Below are 23020 nucleotides of genomic sequence, written 5' to 3' on the forward strand. Positions count from 1 at the left end.
GTGCTTTAAAACTCTCAAACAACCAAGGGTGCCCTTGCAGGGTGGGGAGCCTCACTTCCTTCACCCGCCTATGAGATGAGTACAAATTTCAGGAACTGGGGGTGGGGCTGGTGAGTGTTAGGGGTGAGAACTGAAAACCAGGAGCTGGGACAGAGTGAGGCCTGAGGCAGCAACAGGGCTAGTTTGGGTCAGAGCTGAGCCAGAGCACACAGGTCAGGCTCAAGGTGGCTGGAAACTGAGGCTGTTGATAAACACGCAGCAAGGGGCCTCAGTGTCTCACCCTCCCGGGGCCCTGCCAGGTAAACTGCATCAACCCGTTTTGAGAGTGGGGAGCCCACTGAGGTCAGGGCTCGTCCAGGCAGTGGTTCAGGGGGTGTTAAGGTGAGGGGCTCCTAGACTTTGTTTGTGTTCCAGTGCCGGGCAAGTTGGGAGCCTGGGTGGGGATGAGCTGGAAGGTAGGTGGGAGAGCTAGAATGGAGTCCTGCAGAAATGAGGGCTGCCAGAGCACCATCTGACAGCAGAGCCCAGAGTCCATGGTTCTCCAAGGATACCCCTTACTCCTTGGTGTTTTCAAGCACACATCACAGGTTTCACCGCCCTAAGATCAGTTGTGACTCCTGTTTGGAAAGGGGGTTTCAGAGTAGGGTTTGGGATAGCGTGTAAGCAAGGTGCCTGAGACAGGAGGCCCTGATGTGTGTACAGGATGTGGCGCTGCTGCGCATCTGCAGGGGGCGTAGTGACACTGAAAAGCCCAGTCCCCGGGCCCTCCCGGCCTGCCTGGACACGGGGGACTCAGAGGTAAACTAACTCGGACCCTGAATCTGACTGAGAGCCTGTAAGTGCAGTGAAGGAACTGCGACACGCTCCTGCTGGTTTGTGCCTGGCAGAAGGGTTAGCTGCTCATCTGCCATCCACAAAGTTAATATCTGATCCTGTGCCGAGTCAGTTCTTTCAGCTTTTGTGTGGAGAGCTCAAGGGACTCACTGGATTAAGAACTGATAAATAAAGGATATAAGTTACTCCACTGCCTGCTCCTCTAGCTGGGCGCTCGGCAACCTCTCAGTCCCCTCCTGTCTACATGGGATGGAATCTCTGCTTCCAGCACCGTTCAGGCATTGAGAAGATAATACCAGTGCCCTCTGTGTGCCTGGCATGGAGGATGGAGAAGAATAAAAGCACAGTCCTTGTCCTCAAAACCGCTGTGTTATCACATTTTGCGTGTGACAGCAGACGTGGAAACGAGTGACATGGGAGGGATGAGCTTCAGGGGCGGCGGGTATTCACGGCGGGGGAAGCACTGCATGTAGCTCACACTTTGTGGGCCTTGTCACCCTGCCTCAAGCCTTTAGAAGGCAGCCTTGCCCTAGAGTTCCCTTCAGCTCTTACCTCAAATATCACTTCCTCCAGGCAACCTGACCAGCTGGAGAGCTCCTTCCAGAACTTGTCACTGTTTGTTGTTATTCGATCACAAGTCCCATGAGGGTAGGGACCATGACAGTTTGTTCACCACTACACCCCTAGTCCCTCACACAGCCGTCAGCACACAGTAGGTGTTCATCCTATATTTGTGAGTGGTAAGAGGGTGTTGCCAGACCCTCAAAAACTGAGTTATGAGTGCGTCGGTGGGTAGCCAGCCTGCTGGTGGCATTGGCAGACTGTTCAATTAGAAATTCTGGAATTGTGAAGGTCCTTTGGAGGTCACCTAATCCTGCCCCCCCCTCTTCATTTTGTCTCTGAATGGACAAGATGAAGAAATGGCCAAGTCTTTTCAAGTGATGCCTTCCCTGGCTGACAGCATGTCTGACTGGGAAGAAACCCAACCTGTACAATGAACTCCCCAAATTCAGGTGCATTTGTCCTCACAGAATCAGTTCTAACTCCACGGTACAGCTGAAGGGATAGAAATGTAGGCAGGAGACCTGGTCATTTATTTTTGGGCAGGGCCAGCTCTTTGCTGCTCCTCTCCTGAGAGGAGCTGGAGGAAAGGTGGCCATATCAGGGAGGGCCAGGGGCTGATGGATTCAAACGAGATAGCCAAAGCTCATTGCCATCTCAGGGCTGTAATTAAGGAATTCTCAAAGGGCTTTCTTTCATCCTTGCCTTTCAAGCTGAGAAGACCCTGGTGGCTCTGGGCTTACTGTGTCAGCTTTGGATAAAACATTTGCCTCTGACTGTGCACTTGCCTGGAGGGTCACCACCAGTGGTTTTACTTCTGGTCCAGTGAGCTTGGCAGAGCTGACTCACTCTTGAACCTGCCCCTGCGGGGTGTAGAGGGAGCAGTTGTGGTGTGTGGGCCTTTGGGTCGCAGGTTAAAGGGCATGAGCACTCAGAGTCAAATCAACGTCATCTTTGGCAAGCGGTCTCAGTAGTTTACAAGTTTGTGCGTCCTGGCATGCACCTTGCCGGCACACAGAGGAGTCGGGGATTCAGGAGCGGGGTCTGTACACGGCCTTACAGTCTTGAACTCTGCTGTGGCCTTTCCTGGAACCCGCGGGGCTAGTTGGAAGCACACACCTCTCCTAATATCAAACCGTTTAAGTCTTGGCTCTATACCCTCTTTGTTCTCACCCTGAGGAAGGTTCTGGAAGGTGAGATCTGCCTCCGTTTGGCTGTATGATTGTGGGTGACTTTGCCTCTTCAAACCTGTTTCCCTTTCTGTAAAATCCCACTGCCTGAGACCATCACAGGACTAAACGGAGTGACACGTAAAGCTGTCAGCACACTGCCTGGCAAAGCCAGACATGCTCTATTATGATGCTGCTGCTGCTGCTGATGATGATGATGAAATCTGTCTGGGGCCTGTTACCAGGAGGCCTGTAGGCCAGCTGGGGTGGGGAGGCTCACATGCCAGACTGAGACCCATGTGGGACAAGCTGCGACTGCGGGGCATGGGGGCGGTGTTTGGAAGGGCCCTCGTGGCCCCCAGGTGGACCAGCCAGCAGGACCCTGTGGTGGGGAATTGGTGTCGCCTGTCTGCTAGTGCAGGCGACCCAGGCGCTCCCTCTTGGTGGCCTGGCAGGGACGGCAGGTGTCAGGGAAGCCTCTGTGGGGAAGACCAACTGAACCTTAGCAGAGAGCTGCAATTGGGGCAGGTAGGACGGGACTTGGTCAACACCACCTTCTTCTCTAGTTCTTTCTTTGCCTTTGGCACCTAATCCTCTCCCTATTTCTAAAGCTAAGGCTTCCGTGAGCATGTGTTCCTGTAAACTTTGTATCCTTGCTTTATGTGCAGCTCTTTTTAATTCACATCAAGGCATCACGTGCCCTGTCATTCTGTTTCTTTTTCTCCTCTCCACATACTTTGTGAGTCTGTTCCCATTGCAGTGCCTACATGGTCCTGCACTTCCTTCTTGCAGCCACACTGGGGTGCCCCCCACATTCACCCCCACATTCCCCAGAGAGAAGTCTCCGACATGCCCTGTGTCCCACGCCAACATTTCTGTGGGGATAAAAAGCAGCACCATGGCTGGGTCCCCTCGGGCCTGTGTATGCTTAATGACTTCATTACTCCCGGGTGTTGCAGGCCTGCCCCAGGCTGTTTTTCCACCAGTATATTCAGTAAGGGGTCCTATGTGCCCAGCTTCACCCACACTTGGTGTTTCCCATTTCCTGGGGTGCGCCAGTCTGCGGCGGTGAAGAGCTGCCCCGCTGCTCTCGTGGGCATTCCTTCAGGTCCCACCAGTGTGAGCACCTCGCTCAGCCCTCAGCCCCTGGGACTTTTGCTTCTCTCTGAAGTTACCGCTTCATACCTTTGCCTGTCTTCCCAGGGGCCCTCTCTTTCATGTTGGTGTACAGGACTTTCTGAGATATTCCAGAGCTTAGTCCCTTGTCAGTTTAGACATAGCAGATTAAGAGACAATATTTGCAGTCTGTTAACTTTGTGTTGTTGGTTTCTGAACAGAAATCCTTAATTTTTAATGTAAAAAATTTTTTTAAAAATTGAAGAGAACTTCATGCTACGAGCATTGAGGGCCTAAACAGAAGAGCAGAGATGCTCTGACCTGTCACCCTATGTTGTAAAATAATACCTTCCCAATGGTGACATTCCTTGGTTTGCATCTTTTTATTATTTTCCTAATAATGCTAAAGCTAGTATTAATTGTTAAAAATAATATTTATACACATGCACAAATGTGTGTATATGTATCTTATGGCTTTTACGTTTGAAATTTTGTTTAAGGGGTCCTGCCCTGCCCTAAGTCACAAAGATATTTGCTCACATGTTCTTCTAGTCGCATTATGGTTTTACCTTTCACTTTTTTTTTTTTTTAACCTTTCACATTTTTACTGAGTGCCTGTCAAGACCCACCCAGTGAGTGAAAGGCAGTTGAGAAAGCTGTGGATAAGAAAGACAAAGGTTAATACTGTCTTAGGGCACAGTCGGAAGGTGTGTAGGGTTGATGTCCTTTGTGCTGCGGGCTCCAGTCTGCACAGCCTGGGACGGCAGGGAGTGAGGCCGTCCGGGAGCTTGGGCAGGCGGGCTGGCTAGGGGTGGGCAGGCCAGTCTGGGGCATGGGCCTAGGAGCACCCTCTGCGTGAGGGCTGTCGCTCCCTCACTCTGTTGTGCATTGAGTCAGCAGTGAGACAGCCAGAACCTCACCAGGGTCCCTGGGGACATCCAGAGTCCATTGGGATTCTTTGCAGTGTTGAGATGAGCCACACGCAGGAAGAGATTCATGCCTCAGGGCTGAGGCACCATGAGCTTTGAAAGGGCATTCCTGCCCAGTTCCATTCTCACTTGAAACCCACTGGTTTCACCCTGGAACTTTGGTTGTAATCAGGTGATTTGTCTGTGAGATAAGCCTGATGGTCACCGACCAAAGAGGAGGGTAAAGGAATGAAATGGAAGGTGTGTAGGAGGTGACTGAGATGTGGCGCTCTATAGGTCCCGCTGACCTGCCTGCCCGCGGTAACTGAGCTGGCCCTGGGGCCGACAGGAGGGAGGCTCAGCGGAGCTGCACGTCTGCATTCACATTTCCTCTCATCCACCTGGGATCCCAGGGGTCCCACTGACCTACTGCCAAGTCCTCCAGCTTTCCTGTTGCCTTTGGCCACCGTGTTCCACAGAAAGGAGTTGGCCAAGGCAAGTAGGCTGTAAAGTCAGAGAAGCAGCCATTCTCCAGTGTCCTTGTGAAAGGCAGCTCCAGACTGTTTACACGCAGAGGATGAACGAGGAACTGGTGCAACCTGTTTGAACAGTCCTTCCCACCACCCTGTAATTATAAACCTGCTGGTTTTTAGGCAGAGCCCACTGTCTCTGCTCTGATTCCCAATTACGTAGATGTTTCTGCCAAGGGATCACTGCAGCTCTAGCCCCAGACTCATCGTAGCTGGCTGTAAAAACCAAGACTTGTCGGACGCTGGATTCTTGGGGCCTGGGGCAGAGGGGCGCCAGAGGAATGAGGAGAGCCAAGCATACAGATGGCCAGGAGGATGGCGGGCAGCTGGGGCCTCTGGGCTCAGGCGGAGGGCACTGTGGGTAGAAAGGGGCAAGGGGCTGAGGAACTCAGATTCCTGGGAGGACAGTAGGACCAGATGGGCTTCTGGTGAGCCCAAGGCAGAGCTTGGTGGTTGGGTGGAGGGAGGCAGAGAGAGGCTTCTGGAAGAGTCTGGAAAGGAGATGGTTCTGCTCTTTCCACCTGACAGGCCCAGCCTGTAGGAACCACCCCCCAAGGTGCCTGGAGCTGGGATCCTGCTACTTCTGTCCCCGCCGCCGTCTGCCCCCTGGAGGGCGAGCGGATCCTTCTTCCTGCTTTCCTGCTTTTGTCCTCACTGCTGTCAGGAGCTGCTCACACCTTCTCTTCAGGACGAATGCCCAACCCTCTAGACTTTTCACTGTCTGACCCCACCTCCCACTCCACCCTCTGCACCCAGCCCCCAGCTAATTCTCTAGTCGTCCCTCTGCGTTCTGTGTTTCATATTCTCTTTCTAACGGACTTCTCATAGAGCCTCCACACTGTCACACCTTCGTTTTGCTAACACCGTCTCTGCCTGGAATCATTTCCCTCACCTCACCTTTAATCTGTCCAGCTTCCTGCTTGTCCTTGAAAACTGATTTTGGATGTTGCCTCCATCCCTCACTCCTCCCTCAGCCAGGTGGTTCCCTGAGGGGAGGGAGGGGTGTCCCCCCTGCACCCGGGCACTTGCATGTTGAGCATGTCTTTAGCATCTTGATATCTGAGGAAGGGAGCCTGAATTTAAAGGAAGTTAGGAACATAGATGGCTTCAGACATAGTTTTTTTAAATGGGCATTTTATGAACAAATCAATTGAACATAAAGATTGGAAGAAAGCTTGTTTATTTTAAAATTCCTACACAAGGTTATCTGCCATTTAGTCATCTCAAATCAAGCTAGTATTTTGAAAAGCAAGAGAGAAGCTTTTTAATTACAGAACTGATAAAGCAGAAATAGCTAACTGTATGTCCTGACTTTAATGTATGATCAATTTATCATATATTTGAAATTAATTTTTCTTGCATTTTGAAAACCAGTCACTATCCCTCAGTTTTAAAAAAGAAGGCACATGAATGGCAAATAGGAACAAGAAAAGTTGCTCTGTATCATTAGATATTAGGAAAATGCAAAATAAAATCACAATGAGATATTGCTATATACTAAATAGAATGGCTAAAATAATTGAAAAAAAAAACCTGACAATACCAAGTGCTAGTGAGAATGCAAACCAGTTTTAAAACTCATACATTTCTGATGAGAATGCAAAATGGTACAGCCATTTTTTTCTTATGAAGTTAGACATACACTTACCATATAGCAATTCCACTCCTAGGTATTTATCCAAGAGAAATGAGAACGTATGTTCACACAAAGACCGATAGGTGATGTTTATAGCTTCTTTATTTATAATTGCCCCAAACCAAAAATAACCCAAATGTCCCAGGATGAAAGGGTAAACAAATGATGGTATATCCATACAATAGAATCCTACTTAGCAATGAAATGGAATGAACTTCTGATAAAGGCAACAACATGGACCAGTCTTGAAAGCATTATGGTAAGTGCCAGAGCCAGTCACAAAAGCCAGGCTGTGTGATTCCACTTATCCTGGACATCTTGGAAAAGGGGCAAAAATCAGATTAGTGGTTGCCAGGGGCGGTGTGGGGAGCAGATTGACTGCAAGAAGACACAAGGGAACCCTATGGGGAGGTGGACATATTCTGTACCTTGATATGGTGATGGTTATACACAGTATACATTTGTCTGAATTCATCTAAGTGTATACCTGGAAAGGGTGATTTTTATTTTATATAGATTATATCTCAATTTAGAAAAACGGCCGTCAGTGGCTCTGCTCTTAGGATGACCGCCGGCGCCTTATTCAGGGAGTGGGAAAGCCACATGCTCCTCCACTGGGTGGTTTATGGAGATGGAAGGAGTGACACCTGATGAATGTCACTGTGTGTGGACTAAAGTGATGATCTGTCACAGCCCATATATAGCTTTTCTTTGAGCAAATGACAGCAGGGTAGATGTTGCTGGAGCATCTCTGTGCCTGTTGTCATGAGCACTCCCTTTCCCCCTTGGCCCCAGCAGTGCCAGCATTTAAACCTAAAACACGTGCTTCCAGAAACATCCTTCGTATTCTTTGCTGCTTTTTAAGAGTTCTCATTTAAATGTGAATGAGAACTGCAGTATGTGCTGATGCTTTGTACCAACATGTACCTTGTTAAGAAATATCCTTTCCTTTTCCTGAAATCTTTTTCAAGGGTTTTGAAATTCAGAGAGCTAGGCGGGTTTCTGGGGAGCCAGTGTATTCTGATATTGATTACCAGTCTGAATACGCTGGTAACAGTGAGATGAAAACCAGACCTACACCGTGGTTTCACGTCGACTGTCAGGTCTGAGCCGGGCTGTGCTTCTCTTAGCTCTTCTTCCGCTGGCTCAGCAATGCTGTCGTGTCGTGCTGGGTGCGTTTTTCATTCTGCTTTAACTTCAAAATGACGGCAAGGCCCTAGTTTAAAGGAAGTGAGCACGTGATGTCACTTCTAACTGGTTGTGAAATGCTTGCTTTCTCCTTTCTTAAAAAGGGGCCACTGGAGGATGGGGTTGAAAGCTCAGTTCAGCTGCTGTGTTTTGGTGAGCTGTTGACTTGCTCTCCTCGCTGGGGAAACAGCCAGGCCAACCTGGGCAGGAGGGGTCTGTGGAGGGGAACCGTGACTGATCATGGGGCCGGAGAGCTGTTTATGCACTTCAGCAAGCCTGCTGGAAGTCATACGGACCTCGGAGAAGGCCACCCACACTACCTGACCTCCCAGAGTCCTCGCTGTTCCCACGGGGGTGGGGTCATCTCAGCCTGTCTAGAGCTCTGGCCTCTGGACAGCTCTTCCTGGAGGAACTAGAGTCCCTTTCTCTCCCAATGCTCCTCTCCGTGTGTTCTGTCCCTTTGCACTGTCTCCCTGCCAGCCCACTGTAGCCTCTTCTCCCCCTGCCTACCTCAGCTCAGGAGGGAAGGAACCCCCCCCCCCCTTGGTAGTCTGAACTCCCTGAACTGTTCATAGGTCAGAATTAGCCAGGCTGCACCGCAGAGCGAGAACGGCACCGTTTTCTGTAGAGGGGGACAGTAGTCCTCCGTTCTCTAGGAGCTTCCAGATTGACTCTAAACAGAAAATGTGAGAGTGATCAGCCAGGTAGAGACCTACAGAAATGGTAACGCCGACAGAAGGGTGACTACAGTTTTTGAAGACAGAAGGAGGAAAGAGTTGAAAATACAATAGATCGTTTTTTCTGTCGTATTTCCTCTGGCTGTTCCACTTTCAGCTATGTGGTGTCCTTTCTAATTAGCAGCTCAAAGAATGAAACATTGTATGCTGATTTTCACTCGAAGTTAGCCACTAATATTTTTTCAATTACCCTTTTATTATTGATAATTTAGATAAGCTAGTCTCTCCTTTCGTATGTGAGAAAAAATAGTCAAATCTCACCTTGGCCCTTGTCAAAGCAAATAAGAATCTGAGTTTTCCATCATGACTCCTACCTGGAACCATTTGAAAAATTGCTTTCAACTGCATCCCAGCCTCTATGACTGTGACTGTGGGATCTCAGCAAAAATTGTAACTTCCTTAAGCCTTGGTTTCCTCATCTTAAAATGGGGACAATTATTCCTGCTCATTAGGGCAGTGGCAATATGTAGAGGTGTAAAAAACACACTGTGGTGCCTGGCACATGGCAAGTGCTCAGTACGTGGGAAACAGCATTTATTACTATAATTGGGAAGTAACAATAATCCAGGATGTGACGACGTCAAAGCAGTGGGCACCTGAGAACCTGCTTATTCCAGTGATGATCAAAAGGCCTTTAGCCAAGTCTATAATTATTTATTAGAAGATTGTTTTATTTAATCTGAGTTACTAAAAAAATTATTTTTGTTTTTGTTGTTTTCCGTCTCTCTAGTTATACATTACCTACTCTGGGAAGCTGTCCCTGGCCCCTCAGTCTGCATGAGAGGCCCTTCTGGGCGCCCTCAGCCCCTCGCTTCCTCTGTCAGAGCCCTTCCTCACAGGCCTTTCCCCTCCATGACCCACGGGGCAGAGCATGGATGCTGGCCACGTGGAATTGAGAAGCTCCGAATCACTGTGTTGTACGTTCCTGCCAGTAATCAAAGTGGGAGCTTGTCAGTAACAACGCAGGGTGCCTTTCAAATGGGAGGGGCGTGAGCCCCGGGAGCGGGGTTGGTGTGGGGGCCTCACAGCGTGGCTCTGTTTCTAGGTCGGGAACTACAAGCGGACAGTGAAGCGGATTGATGATGGCCACCGCCTGTGCAGCGACCTCATGAACTGCCTGCACGAACGGGCGCGTATCGAGAAGGCGTACGCGCAGCAGCTCACCGAGTGGGCCCGGCGCTGGAAGCAGCTTGTGGACAAGGGTAGGGAGGCCACCGCACGACGCATCTCGGCCCTAGGCGCTTAGGTCCAATCATCGACCCTCTCTGGGCTGGCTTCCTCTCTCGGAAGACTGAGGTGGGAGTTTATCTCGCACTTCTGGGGGGCTGTAATTTGTGACCCAGCAGCACAGACAGTGGGCGGGAGCCTCCTCCCCCTTCCTGGGGACGCAGGACTCCCATCTGGGAACAGTGAGTTAACTGAGAACAGAGCCTTCAGGGCCCAGACTTGAGAAGGCTCCTATCCAGTCAGAGGCCTTGCTGCTCAGTGCAGTGGTTTCTGACACTGTTTATCTGTAAGCTTGGCCATGTAACAAGTCAGATAAGACATGTAACAAGTCAGATGTAACAAGTGACATCTGCAGGCTTTCTAATTTTGAATTTTATCAGGAATTACTGCAGGTGTTGTATGATGCAGGTGTTGCCTCCCCTTCCTCCCCAGCAAAACACTCAGAAGATTCAAGAGCTCAGTGACAGTGCTGCTGTGGATGCAGACTGTGCTCAGAATGCACTTCCCAGCAGCAGAGGGGACCTTGATTGATTACGGGATTTCCTGGGACAGAAGCGGATTGATGGGGGTTTCTCAGGGTGTGTTTGGGGACCGGCTTTTCTACCATGACTGGTTGTCCTCAGAGGAGACGACCGGGGAAGCCAGGCCAGGACAAGGGGTCGTGCAGGGTAGGGCCCCCAGGCAGCTTCAGTTGGGTCTGGACCAGCTGCTGGTCTTTTCCCTGATGCTGAAACAGGTTTTCTGTGGGGCTCAGCACAGAGCCGTGGTACAGAGCAGGTGCCAGGGAGTGGGGTGGCCTTGCATGGGCAAGGAGTGGCTGGTAAGGGCCCAGCTCCTTCAGTAAACGGTAGCTGGCGTTATCTGTTTCCACCTGCCTGAATCCCCTCTTAGGATCCAGCTGTCAGTGCTGTCCATTCTGTTTATTCAGAACATGAGGTTCATAAAGCACTTTGGCCCCCTCACTTTGTGGATTCTGCCACAAGACCTAGGCAGTACAGGGAGCTGCTCATTTTGTAGACATGAGGGGTTAGAGGTTCAGAGGGGCTAACCTTCCATGTTTATTCCACCCCCACCCCATGCCTCTCTGTCATTGTCCCTTGAGGGCAGCCCTGGGTCTTCCCGTTTCCTTCCTCAGCTTCTGTGTAGCCTGTCTCTCCTTTGTCACCTCATGCCGAGCCATGTCACACCCTCAGCAAAATGACAGGCCAGATTATGGGCTTTCTTCCTGAGAACAGTGAGTGAGGTGACTCAGGCACCCCCTCACCACTCTCTAGAGAGTCCCATCTGGGCCAGAGCAGATTCCTGTCCCTTCCTCTCCTTCCTCCCCAGGACAGGGCTTCCATTTGCTGAGGAGACAGTCTTTCATTCAACAAGCAGTTCTGGGGTCCTGCTGTGAGCCGGGCTCTGCGTGTACTTGTGACCCAGAGGAGGAGGGCCAGGGGCCAGCAGGAGCCCGAGAGGGTGGGCTCAGAGCAGTCTGGCAGAGGTCAGCTCACTTCTAGAAGACCCCGTCTTCTCTAGCCAGCCTTAAGCAAATCAAAACTTCCAGGATGAAGAAATTTGAGTTTTTAAAGAGCTCAGTAATTTTACAAAAAGGAAATGTGGGCAATCCCTCAAATTCTCTAACAAAAGAACGGCAGAGCAGATCCAGCTTTGGTTCCTTATTCTTTTCTTCATCCCAGGAACTAAAAAAGGAACAGCACCAAGAGAAAACAACCAAAGGAAACAGCCAGGCAGCCAGACTGCCGGCCTAAACCCCATCCTAACAGCTCAGGGAGGTTAGCAGAGGAGGTCCCCCACTCCCCCAGGCCCGTCCGGTCCGCAGTGCCCTGTAACCCACCGGCTTCTCTCCTGTGCCAGGGCCTCAGTACGGGACGGTGGAGAAGGCCTGGGTGGCCGTCATGTCCGAGGCGGAGAAGGTGAGCGAGCTGCACCTGGAGGTGAAGGCCTTGCTGATGAATGAGGACTTCGAGAAGATCAAGAACTGGCAGAAGGAGGCCTTTCACAAGCAGATGATGGGAGGCTTCAAGGAGACCAAGGAGGCCGAAGATGGCTTTCGGAAGGCACAGAAACCCTGGGCCAAGAAGCTGAAGGAGGTGCAGCCCTCCCGCAGGCCCCTCCCTGCCCCCGCAGCCTGCTTCTCGCGGCAGCCTGACCCCCGCCCGCCCGCCCGCCCGCCCGCCACGGCTCCTCCCTCACCCCCGGGAATTCTTGCCTCTGCTTTAGGCACAGGATGCCGCAGCTGCTGGAGAAAGGGCTACCCCTCAGGCCCGAAGCCTGTGGTGGCCAATGTTACCCAGGTTCAAGACGCTCAGTGCTTTATATGCCTTCTTTACATGATCTTCATCAACCCATTTTACAGTCCTGGAAACAGGATTAGAACCACACACAGGGCTTAGAGCTCAAAACCCAAGCTCTCTCTTTTTTTTGATAACTCCATGTCACGAACCTTCTGGTCTATTAAGAATATTAAATCTACAGTTGCCAAAGGTTATCTGAGATTAAACGATTATAGAAATTATATTAAACTATTATAGAAATCTATACTATAGATTATGCTTCTTAAATTTGAGCAGCTTGTTAAAACCCAGATTCCCAGCCCCACCTCTAGAAATCCTGATTCAGTAGGTCAGCAATGGGGCCCATGAATGCTCAGTCTTATTATCTCGCAAGTAATGCTTCTCCCACTGGTCTAAGGACTACATTTTGACTAGCACAGTTTTAGAAGAACTGTTGGTAGCACTGGGGACTGGTCATTAATGTCCTAGATTGGAAACCCAAGCTTTTAACCACTAACAATGATTCCCCCAACCCTCGGGAACTGTCTATTAGAAGTCCCTTCGGACTAGTAAAGGAGGTAATTTTAAATTATTCTTTCTCTTGTATGGATTTTTCTCTCAAATTTGCAGTGATACTGATACTCATTTTTATGAAAGCAGCAACAGAAACAGTTGCGTCTCACCCAGCCTTGGCTAGCCGGAGGCTGTCATACCTACACCCCAGCCCTCAGCACACGTGGGACCCCTGCCAGCAGCCTGTCCCTCCCCCTTCTCAGGGGCAGACATGCTGCTTCCTTCCACCCCCGCCCCCTCCACAGCTTTTCTCAGGAGCTGCACTGCCTTCCTCCTTCTCAGAATCACCCAGGACAGGCCTCCATCTCTGGGTTGTAACAGCAGCCTTCCCTTCTTTTCTCTGTCTTGGCTTTTGCCACATCTCTCTTGTCTTCCCTCTTGTCCCTGGCCCCATTTGTAAGGACACTCTCCCCCTCATGAGGCCTCAGTTACAAACTCATTCTAAACTTTCTTTAGAATGAAAGCTGTGCCTTTGGCTTAAGTATGAAGCTTCTATTAAATTACATATATATCTGCATCTGTATATACGTGTGTGTGTATGGGTATATATATGTAAATAGTAATTAAAAGATACCGACAAGGTGGCCTATAGCCCTGCCTCCCAACACCACCGCCCCTCGTGTTAGGTCTCAGCTGCCTGTCGTTCTCCTCCCTCAGCCACACCTCCCTCACCCCCAGCTCCGTGCCATCTGGGTGGCTTTCTCCAGCCAGTCTACGTACGACCACCCCAGTGCACCTGCCTCTCTTCCCTGCTTTATTCTCCTCCTGGGCATGTAATCACCTCCTAACTTACTCTGTGGTTTGTTTCTTGTGGTTGCCTCCCGCAGCTACACTGTAAGCTCTGGAAGGCCAGGCTGTCTGCACTGTACCCCTGGTGCCTAGAACAGTGCCTGACCATGAAGCAGGCACTCCGTCAGTATTTGTTGAATGAACTCCTGTTTTAACTAGTTGTGATTATACTGAACGTACAGCTTTGTACCTGCTCTTTCCTCCCCTCTTGGCCGCACAAGCACTCCCCTAGTCTGTAACCCCTGGTGAGGATTTTCATGTTCAGGAACTTGTTCTCCCTGTAGGTAGAAGCAGCAAAGAAAGCGTACCACGCGGCGTGCAAAGAGGAGAAGCTGGCAATATCGCGAGAAACCAACAGCAAGGCGGACCCATCCCTCAACCCTGAACAGCTTAAGAAATTGCAAGACAAAGTAGAAAAATCTAAGCAAGACGTTCTCAAGGTAAATTGTGCACTTCTTGTTGCGTGTTGAAAGCACACGCCTCGCCCGTTCACGTACCTGGCACACAGTGAACCTTTGTCGCCGCTTGGTCAGATGGGTGGATAGATGGCTGCATCAGTAAAACACATTCCTGCCCTGACCAGAGCCATCTGTGCCCACCTCAGGACTGGGGCAGAGCCGTGGGCTGGGCAGGCAAGGGGACCGGGTGATTCCCGCACCCAAGGAACAAGGTGGTGGGGCGGCTGGGGTTGCTGCAGGCAGGGAGGCAGGAAGGAATAGCTTGTACAGGACGTGGAGCTGTGAAGATCAACAGCAGGGAGCTGACGACAAGCTGGTATGGAAAGTTATGAGGACCACATTGCCAATGGCCTTGAAAGTTGGGCAAAGTAAGGAGTTTGGGACATTGCTGATAGGGGAGCCACTAGTAGAAGGTTCTAGAGCCTGGGAGGGGAGGGCAGAGGTGTGGAGGACCAAAACGGCTGGTTTAGAAGGGAGTCTCCATGGAGGGGTGGAGGTGGGAGAATATGCTGAAAAGCCTGTGCCCTGTGACCACAGGGAACTTGAGGGCTGGGAAGGGGTGGATTTCTCCAGCAGCCTTGGCAGTGAGGGCCCCCAAAGGGGTGTAGGCAGAGGCTGTGGGAGCTCATGAGTGGTGGGAAAGGGCCTTTCAGTCAAGAAAAGACGGCAAACAGGCAATGTAGCGTCCTGGGTACCCTTCAGTTTCTTCTGCTGTGAAGGGGGAAGGCTTTCTGCCACACTGGATCAGTGAGATCAAATGGGATGATTGTGTAAACTGTCACGGGCTCCACAGATGCAGGCAGTGATTCTGCAGGCAGGTCTGAATCACAGGATTTAAACACTAGACAGCGTCTTGTAATTTTAAAGTTCCCAGAAAGTGAGGGCTGATGGGAGCAAGGATCTGGGCCTGTGTAATTGGCTCCCGGCTTGGCCCCTGGCCCCACCTGCCTCCTTTGCTCTGTTCTAAGCGCTGGGTGGCTGGAGGCTGCCACTGTCAAGGGCCTGCCCCGCTGCAGCGTTTGCAGAAGACAGTCCCAGGCTGGATTTGGAGAAAAAGGAGCTGGGCTTCAGGAACAGGTCAAGACGCCGACCGGGGAAGCAGGCATCCCGGGCTGGTGCATCACGACCTGCCCACATTTTCAGGCCTCAGACAAGCATCACTGAGCCCCAGGGAATTAGGTGGTGGCATCTCTGTTTTGTGACTGGGTAAACGAAGGTCAGAGAGGTTCAGTCCCGTGCTGCCCAGTGGTGTGAAAGCCCGTGCCCTCTCCACTGCTCCTCACGGCTGTCGTCACGTAGCAAGGGAAGGTGGGAGAGGGGAGGTCGTTGCTTAGCGCAAGCGTCACAACCCCTTGGGGAGCAGCTCCCTACCCCCTGCAGCTGCCCCAGGACTGGGGCCGGGCCAGAACACTGTGCAGTGGAAGTTCTCCGCTTTCTGGGAAGGAGAGTGAGGCTCCAGGAAAAGAGAGGCACCAGGATCTGGCCCCAGGTCTGGTTGGTGCTTAAAGCCTTGTGATCTTGCCTCTGTGGTAGCTGTTGAGCCACTGCTGCTGTGGGCAAGATCCAAGGCTCAAGGGTGACCCAGGACAGCCTGTCCCCAGGGGAGAGAGGACATGTGTGTGTAACGTGAACGGGGGACAGTGAGGCAGTGATCCTCCGAGTGACCGCCCCTTCCCCAGCATCTGCCTGTTTGGGTCTTACTCCAGCTGAGAGGCCTGGCAGATGCCGGGAGCATGACTTACATTTCAGAAGTGTAGGGGCCGGGACTTGAATTGTCAGACCCCAGAGCTCATGCTCTTTATGTTTTGGAATCTGAGGAGGCCTGAGAAGCTTTCCTCAAGGATGACACTGGTGGTGGAGAGGACACCCAAGATAAGCCAGGAGGCCTGCGTGTGTGGGGTGGTGGGGGCTGCTTCCCAAATATTTCCACAGGCCAGGTTGGGTGGGAATGCCCCTCAGGAGCAGAGGTGGGGCGTGAGTCCTCTGGCGAGGAATTTAGGGTGCAAAGGAAGTAGGTCAGGGTGCTCCTTGGATGTGGGGTCACCCAAAGTGTCGGACTTCATATCGTCACCTGAGAATTGTCACCATCTGGATGCTGACGGGCTAGGAGTGTAGAGAGGGATAGTAGCCGGGTGACGAACAGGGTGGTGCGGAGCCAGGCTCGCTTGCTCGCTCTTGCTCAGAGGGAGCCAGGCTGCATCTCGTGTGCCTGGGTTTTCTCGTAGACCAAAGAGAAGTACGAGAAGTCCCTGAAGGAGCTGGGCCAGAGCACCCCCCAGTACATGGAGGGCATGGAGCAGGTGTTCGAGCAGTGCCAGCAGTTTGAGGAGAAGCGCCTGCGCTTCTTCCGGGAGGTTCTGCTGGAGGTTCAGAAGCACCTAGACCTGTCGAACATGGCCAGGTAAGTGCACGTCAGCGGGAAGCGAGTCCTGATGGAGTCAGTGGAAAGCTGCTTCTGAATAGAGGTCGGTTGGGCTCCCCAGCCGTCAGGTGGCAGTGCTTGTCAGGAGGTCTTAAGTTCTCCTGCCCAGGGAGGGCCCTTTGGCTGAGTCTGTCTGCAGCTGTGCAGTGCCCTCTGCCTGGAACAGCTACTGCTGGCCCGAGTCAGACGGTCTCCGGCCACACTCTGCCTGCGCCAGGCTCAGTCCTCTGCGTCTGGACAGGAAGGGAGGGCCATGGCTCGGACCAGAGACAGCTGCATGTTTGAAATCAACCCAGGAGCGACTCCAGCAGTTCCTGGGCTGGCACATCCTGCCCCTGGTGTGGGCTTACTTTGAGGACCTTTATGAGGTCCTTTCCATCCAGAGCAACTGGCCACCAGCTTGCTCCTTGACTTTTCAGTGGTTCAGGGCCCTCGAGAAGCACAGACCCTCAGGGACTCAGTTCTGAATGGAACACGGAAGCCATTATTTTTCTTCTGCACTTTCCTCCTCTTTGGTCCCATGACCCCTTCATCAGGGCAGTGGTCTGGGCTCACCCTGGACCTAGACTTCTATCGCCCATATAACAGAACCATTTAGAAATGACTCACAGGTCAAATTTTGTTGTTAATAGGAGATTACCTTCCTTTTGTCTCCCTCTAGTATAAAAAACTCAAACGCAACCATCATTGTACAGCTACTCTGCACCAATTAATTAATCTTATGAGTGTCTATAAAATAGGTGGCATCATTCCCCACCTTACTGTTGAGGAAACTGAGGCTGGACGCATTGAAATGACTTGCCCAGGCTGCACGGCTGGCTGGGGCTGCCAGGCTCTTCCAGGTGTGGTGTGACGCCCCTCGTGGAAGCGCTTGTCCTCGCCTGACACGCTTCCTCGCTTAGTCCTCCGGCCCGTCTGGGGAGCAGATGGTGCAGTGGTGTCCTAGCGCTGCCGTAACAGACTCCACAACCTGGGCAGCTTCAAACAACAGACATTTATTCTCTTGTGGGTCTGAAATCAAGGTGTCAGCAGGGCCTCGCTCCCTCTGGCAGCTCTTCCCTAGGGAGGATCCTTCCTTGCCTCTTCCAGCTTTTGGTGTTTGGCATCACTTTTTGGCTTTCCTGGACTTGTAGACACGTCGCTCCAGTCACATGGCCATCCTCTCACTGTCTCTGTGTCCAAATTTCCCCCTTTTTATAAAAAGGTGCCCATAGATTAGGGCCCAACCTAATGATCTCATTTTAACTTGGTCACCTCTGTAAAGACCCTGCTTCCAAGTAAGGTCATGTTCTGAGGTAATGGGGTTAGGACTTCAACGTATCTTTTTTGGAGGACACAGTTTTCAACCGGTAACATGTAGCGTTATGCTCATGCAACAGAGGAGGACACCAAGGCCCTGAGAAGGTAAATGACTTGCCAGCCATACAGATTAGAAGTGAGAACACCAGGACCCGCCGTGGCCCATACTCCCATCCAACACGGTCGGCTTCCTAGGGAGGCAAGCTGCTCTGAGCTGTCAAGCAGAAGCAGGGTCCCCCTAGATAGCTGGCAGGTTCTGTGGCCACCACAGCACCGGGCAGTCTTGCTGGACTGCTCCTGCACATCTGAGTGTAAGCCTTCCAGCTCTCCTGAAGGGGTGAGGGGGAACTTCCCTGACACTCAGTTCTGGACCTGATTAGATGGGACCACACAGGTTGATGGCCCATGTGGTCCAGATGCTGGTACCTTTTGTATTATCTGACACAGAGCAAAGCCAAGCTGCTGCCACCTGGTTTGATTTAAAGCTAATTTGTCAGAAGCTGGAGCTGTGGCTTCCATGCCACGGTTGTTGGCTCCTTTCTGGGTGCATCGTGGCCAGCTGACCGTCCAGCTGAGCCAGGACAGGGTATCTGATCTGCACTGTGAAGTTGACTCTAGTGTAGCTGCAGACCATGGCGCCAGCTTGGCCAGACGCTGGGCAGGAATAGTAGTGGCCTTCTCTTCCTTCCAAAAGAGTCATACTTCTCTCTCTGATTTAGCTACAAAAACATTTACCACGACCTGGAGCAGAGCATCAAAGCTGCCGACGCAGTGGAGGACCTGAGGTGGTTCAGAGCCAACCACGGGCCGGGCATGTCCATGAACTGGCCGCAGTTTGAGGTAAGAGGAGTCTGCGCCTGTGACCCGCTGTCCTGGGAGGGGCCTGGGCCCACAGGGTCAAGTCCTAGGCTTTCTCCTTCCAACTCTGCGTTGGCCTGGGCCCTATTTACGAGGCAGCCAAAGAAACCAAGCGGATGTTTAACGTTTGGGGAGCTTCAGGCATCATTACCGAAGGGTCTTCTGAATCTCTGGTGAAGGTGCAGTTGTGTTCTTTCCCATTCAGAACTTTGATGGTCACTTGTTGGCCACTGGCATTCCCTTCGTGGTGAGTCCCAGGAGCTGCAGGACATGCAGGAGCCCTGGTTCCCCGCTCAACCCTGTGAGATAGCCAGGAAGGGAGTAGTCACAGTGCACTCCAGGCCCGCTGGGCCCAGGGCACCAGCTCAGCGGCCTCTGGTCCAGGACAGATGGGGAGCGTGGCCCCAGCATGTAGCCATTCTTACCCTTCATGTGAGGGTTTTCTCCTTATTTCCTTATATAAGTTCAACCAATTTTGGTGTAGGATTAACTTTCCTCTTTTCCCATTTTCGTGGGACCAAGCTGTTCAGTGTCTTTATATGCAGAATTTGAGGGCCTGGGGAATCTTGAGACTCTTCCAGCCCTAGAATTGGGTCCCCAGGCCCCACCTGGCCCCCTGATGGTAGCAGAGAAGGCAGTGGCTACCAGTCCCGCCACCCTGTTCTCTGAGGGAAAGGATTCCTCCTGCCTTGTGGTGAAGCAGGGGCTGAGAGGGGCCCCACACGCCCATGGCTACTGCCTCCCTGAGGGAGGACGCTGGAGGCGACCCCCTCTGCCTTGGGCCCAGGTCACGTGACTTCCCCTGACTCAGTCGTGGCCAGAGCCCAGGCTGCACTGAGATCCTGCCTTGCCACGTATCAGCTGTGGGATGCTGAGCAAGTCATTTGCCCTTTTTGTGACTTAGTTTTCCCATGTGTGAAATGGAATGATAACAGCACCAAGCTTCTCGGTGGCTGGGAGTCAGTGACCTGGTCCACAGTGGGTACTGCCCCTGGGCCCACCACACAGAAGCCTGCTTGGCCCTGTCTTAGCCTGTAGTTTTGTTAGTCCTCATACCTGTGCCTCTGTTTTCTGATTCTCAAGAAAGCTTCTCTATATGACAGTGTGGTCCCTGCAGCTGAGCACACCCCCAACACCGTCTTTAGGACATCTGCTTCCGGGGGGGCCAAGAGCAGGCTATGTCTCTTCACGGAGGCACTGGGACAAAGCAGGGGCCCTGGGCCTTCCCAAGTGGAAGTGGGCCTAGAGGAGAAAGCACACAGCCCAGCTTCTCCTCCCCTGGGTGATGGCACACGGGGAAGAAGCGAGTTGGTGATGGGTCTTGTGCACACAGCTGGATTCCACCCCACGGGGGGTGTGGTTGTTACTGTCAGGAGAGGCTCAGGAAACCCCGGGATATGCACCCACTCCAACCCCCAGGTCCCTTAGGGTTGTTTGTCACTACCCAGAGAACAGAATGGTCTGGAAAGGAAGACTTGACAGGAAGCCTCACTGGGGTGGGTGTCCTGGTCAGAGCCCATGGTGGTCCTTCTCTCTGTGGACGCTTCAGGCTGGGGACCCTGCACGTGACACGTGCTTGCAGCTCTTACAGGATCTTGCTTGACTTCCTTTCTCTAATGAAATTATTTTTTTTTCCCATGCCACAAGGACGAAGTAAGTTTCTATTTTATGGCTAACTTACTGAATTCCAAACCTCCTGTGTTGTGTGCTCAGCCTACGTGGGTTTGCGTGCAGCGTCCGTATTCTGGTTCTGGCGGCATGTGCTGTTAAAAAAACATGGCTGCAGCCTAGCACAGGCTGTTCTGTTGTCCAGATTATAATAGTGGGTCCTTCCCTTCACAGTCGGCCTGGTGTTGATCTCGTTGGCCGTTGGAAGCCACCCCATCAGGACGGATTTATATTCAAAAGGCCACTGTGGGGACTCTGAAGTTTCAGCTGAGCTCTCAGTCAACTTATTTTAGTTAAGAAAATAATTAACATACAAATAGGTGACAGGCGCCCAGATCTGCCACCAACTGTGTGAGCAAGTCACTTTTTCTTTCTGGGCCTCAGTTCCCTCATCTGACAAATTGGCAGGTTACACTTGATGTTTCTAAGATGGTTTCCAGCCTTGAAATTCTGTGACTACACGTGAGCAAAGCTGTGGGCTCAGTCACACCAAGTGTTAACTCCATTGTCAGATAATGGGTGGAAGTAGGGTGGGGGACGGATTCATTAAACATGTGTGCACATGTGCTTTTCTGGAAAATAAGTCCCAGTGTTTTCAGTGCAGTTGATAAAAGCCTGTTCACGTGCTGGAAAAATAGTGAACCTTCAGGAAGATCAGCTCTGTGCTTTGCTTTGTTGGCCCTCAGCACGCTGCTCTGACGGAAGAGGAAGTTCTGGGGCAGGGGAGGGTGCCGTTCCCCGGAGACTCGAGTGGATGGGTTTACCCCTCAGTGATGGAGGAGCTCCCTGGCCCCTGATTCTGTTTGCATCCAGGGCTCATTCCCCACATCAGGCTTGCTTAGGCCCCCGCAGCCAGCTCTCTTGCCTCCTCACTGGGAACCAGACAGTTCAGGGCAGGCGGGAGGGTCTTCAGCACTGAAGGCCAAGCCCTTTGGAGGGTGGGCTCTGTCTGCTTTGGAGACTTGGGGAAACAGCGAGGCCTCTGGCTGCTGCTGCTGGCCTGAGGGGCCAGAGACTGAGTGCCACGGGGGCAGGGGCAGGACCGGGAGGCTCTCCGGGACTGGGATGCAGGACCCCTGAGTGTCAACCCCAGTCTTCTCATCATCCACCCGTCCCTGGAGGCTGGGCCAGCACAGGCTGGAGCTGGGCCTGGTACTGATCTCCAGGCCTCAAGGAGGCCCCACCTCGCATGGTGAGGAGTGGTCCGTGGTGGGTGTCAGGAGCCTGAAGTCTGCTCAGAAACGGGATAGCAGAGGCAGCGAGGCTAAATGTCACTAACTGTGTGGGGCAGGCCACTGGCTCACTGGCCAGTGTTTCAGACTGACACAAATGAACTTCCTGACTTCTCTCCCCCGCTGCCCGTTGCCCAGGAGTGGTCTGCAGACCTGAATCGTACTCTCAGCCGGAGAGAGAAGAAGAAGAGTGATGGCGTCACCCTGATGGGCATCAACCAGACAGGCGACCAGGCTCTGCAGAACAAGCCTGGCAGGTGGGCACTGGGGCAGCCTCAGTCCCTTGGGAAGGGTCCCTGGGTCCTCTGCTCTGGCCAGGACATCCCCAACTGGGACACCTGGGAGATTCCCCAGTGCGGCCTTGCAGGGAAACCCAGGGGCATCATTCCAGACACTCCCTGGGTGTCCGAGCTTTGCTGGGCAGCGGCCCAAGGGCATCTCTGGGGAGAATCATCAGTCCACCTGATGCCAGAGCTGCAGGAAGATCCAGAGAGGAGCCTGCTTGGGCCACAAACGTGCTTTGGGCCCCAAGTGATGGCAGGAACTGATGTCAGGTGCTAGTCACTACCTGTCCCCAGAGGTGCACATGGGCAGGTGGAGGTGATGGTCATTGGTGTCCTTCAGGCGGGCCCAGGTGTCCTGACCAGGTTTGTACTTACTTCCCCATGCTGTATGCAGGGCCCGATTTGAGGGTAGAGCATTGCCAAGTGTCCTCTTTTTGCTGACAGCATTGGTTATTTCTGACCTCATTTGCTAAAACTGAGTTTGGATCACAGAGGTGGCAATGAGATCATTAGAATCTCCTGGGAAGTTGTGCTGGTGAGGCCTCAGAGTCGCCAGCAGGTAGGTGTTGCTGTCCCCTACAGAGCTGCAGCTGCGAGCTGCCCTCTCTGGAAGCCATGCCTGCCCCACAGGCCCCAGGCCCGGAGCCTCCGAGCCATGCTCAGGGGCATACATCTCAGGCTTGCAGCTTCCTTGGAAGGTCAGCACAGGTTCTGGGGGCCTTTCTGTAGCCCTGGGCCCTGCAGTCCCTGCCCAGGCTCCCTGGGCAGATGTGGCTGATCATCATTCAGCTGCTGTGCCAGGCGGGCTTGGTCAGGTGACTAGAGCAGTGAGCCCTGAGCCAGGGGTCAGGTCAGCACCCGTGTGACTGGGGGCAGGGACCCGGAAGCCTAGGCTGCCCAGGGCTCTTGTACAAATTCAGCTGCATAGCACTGGCCCCCCCAACCCCGCTCAAAGTCAGCTGAAGAAAGTGCCAGGAGGGAGGAGGACCTGATGGTCTCAGACATGTGGTCTAGATGTAGGCAGCGGGCAGGCTTAGGCCCAGTGCCCCTTGCCAGGCCTGAAACTGATGGCCATTTGGGGTCACTGCTGGCATTTGAGGCATTTCCTTCCCTCCTCTACCCTCCCTGCTCTGAGCCATCCACTCAGCATTTTGAGTGCCCACTCCGTGCTGCCCTGGGCTTGGAGGCAGGAGGTAGTGTTGGCCTTTGCAGCCCCGTCCTGCGACATGGTGTTCTGGTCCGTCAGCTCGGA

The 23020-nt window shown here is 52.6% G+C and overlaps 1 protein-coding gene across 2 annotated transcripts in view; it reads left to right on the forward strand.

Annotated features, from left to right (window-relative positions):
- The window catches only part of PACSIN2 (protein kinase C and casein kinase substrate in neurons 2), a 119895-nt gene that overhangs the window by 90691 nt on the left and 6184 nt on the right, over window positions 1-23020 (forward strand). For both annotated transcript variants that reach the window (XM_031463390.2, XM_031463392.2), the window contains exons 3-8: window positions 9725-9881; window positions 11767-12002; window positions 13832-13987; window positions 16231-16406; window positions 18446-18566; window positions 21623-21741. In XM_031463390.2, coding sequence (XP_031319250.1) covers window positions 9725-9881; window positions 11767-12002; window positions 13832-13987; window positions 16231-16406; window positions 18446-18566; window positions 21623-21741 — 965 coding nt within the window. The remainder of the gene's footprint in view (window positions 1-9724; window positions 9882-11766; window positions 12003-13831; window positions 13988-16230; window positions 16407-18445; window positions 18567-21622; window positions 21742-23020) is intronic.

This window comes from Camelus dromedarius, chromosome 11 (genome assembly GCF_036321535.1).
Source record: "Camelus dromedarius isolate mCamDro1 chromosome 11, mCamDro1.pat, whole genome shotgun sequence".
Taxonomy (NCBI): Eukaryota; Metazoa; Chordata; class Mammalia; order Artiodactyla; family Camelidae; genus Camelus; species Camelus dromedarius.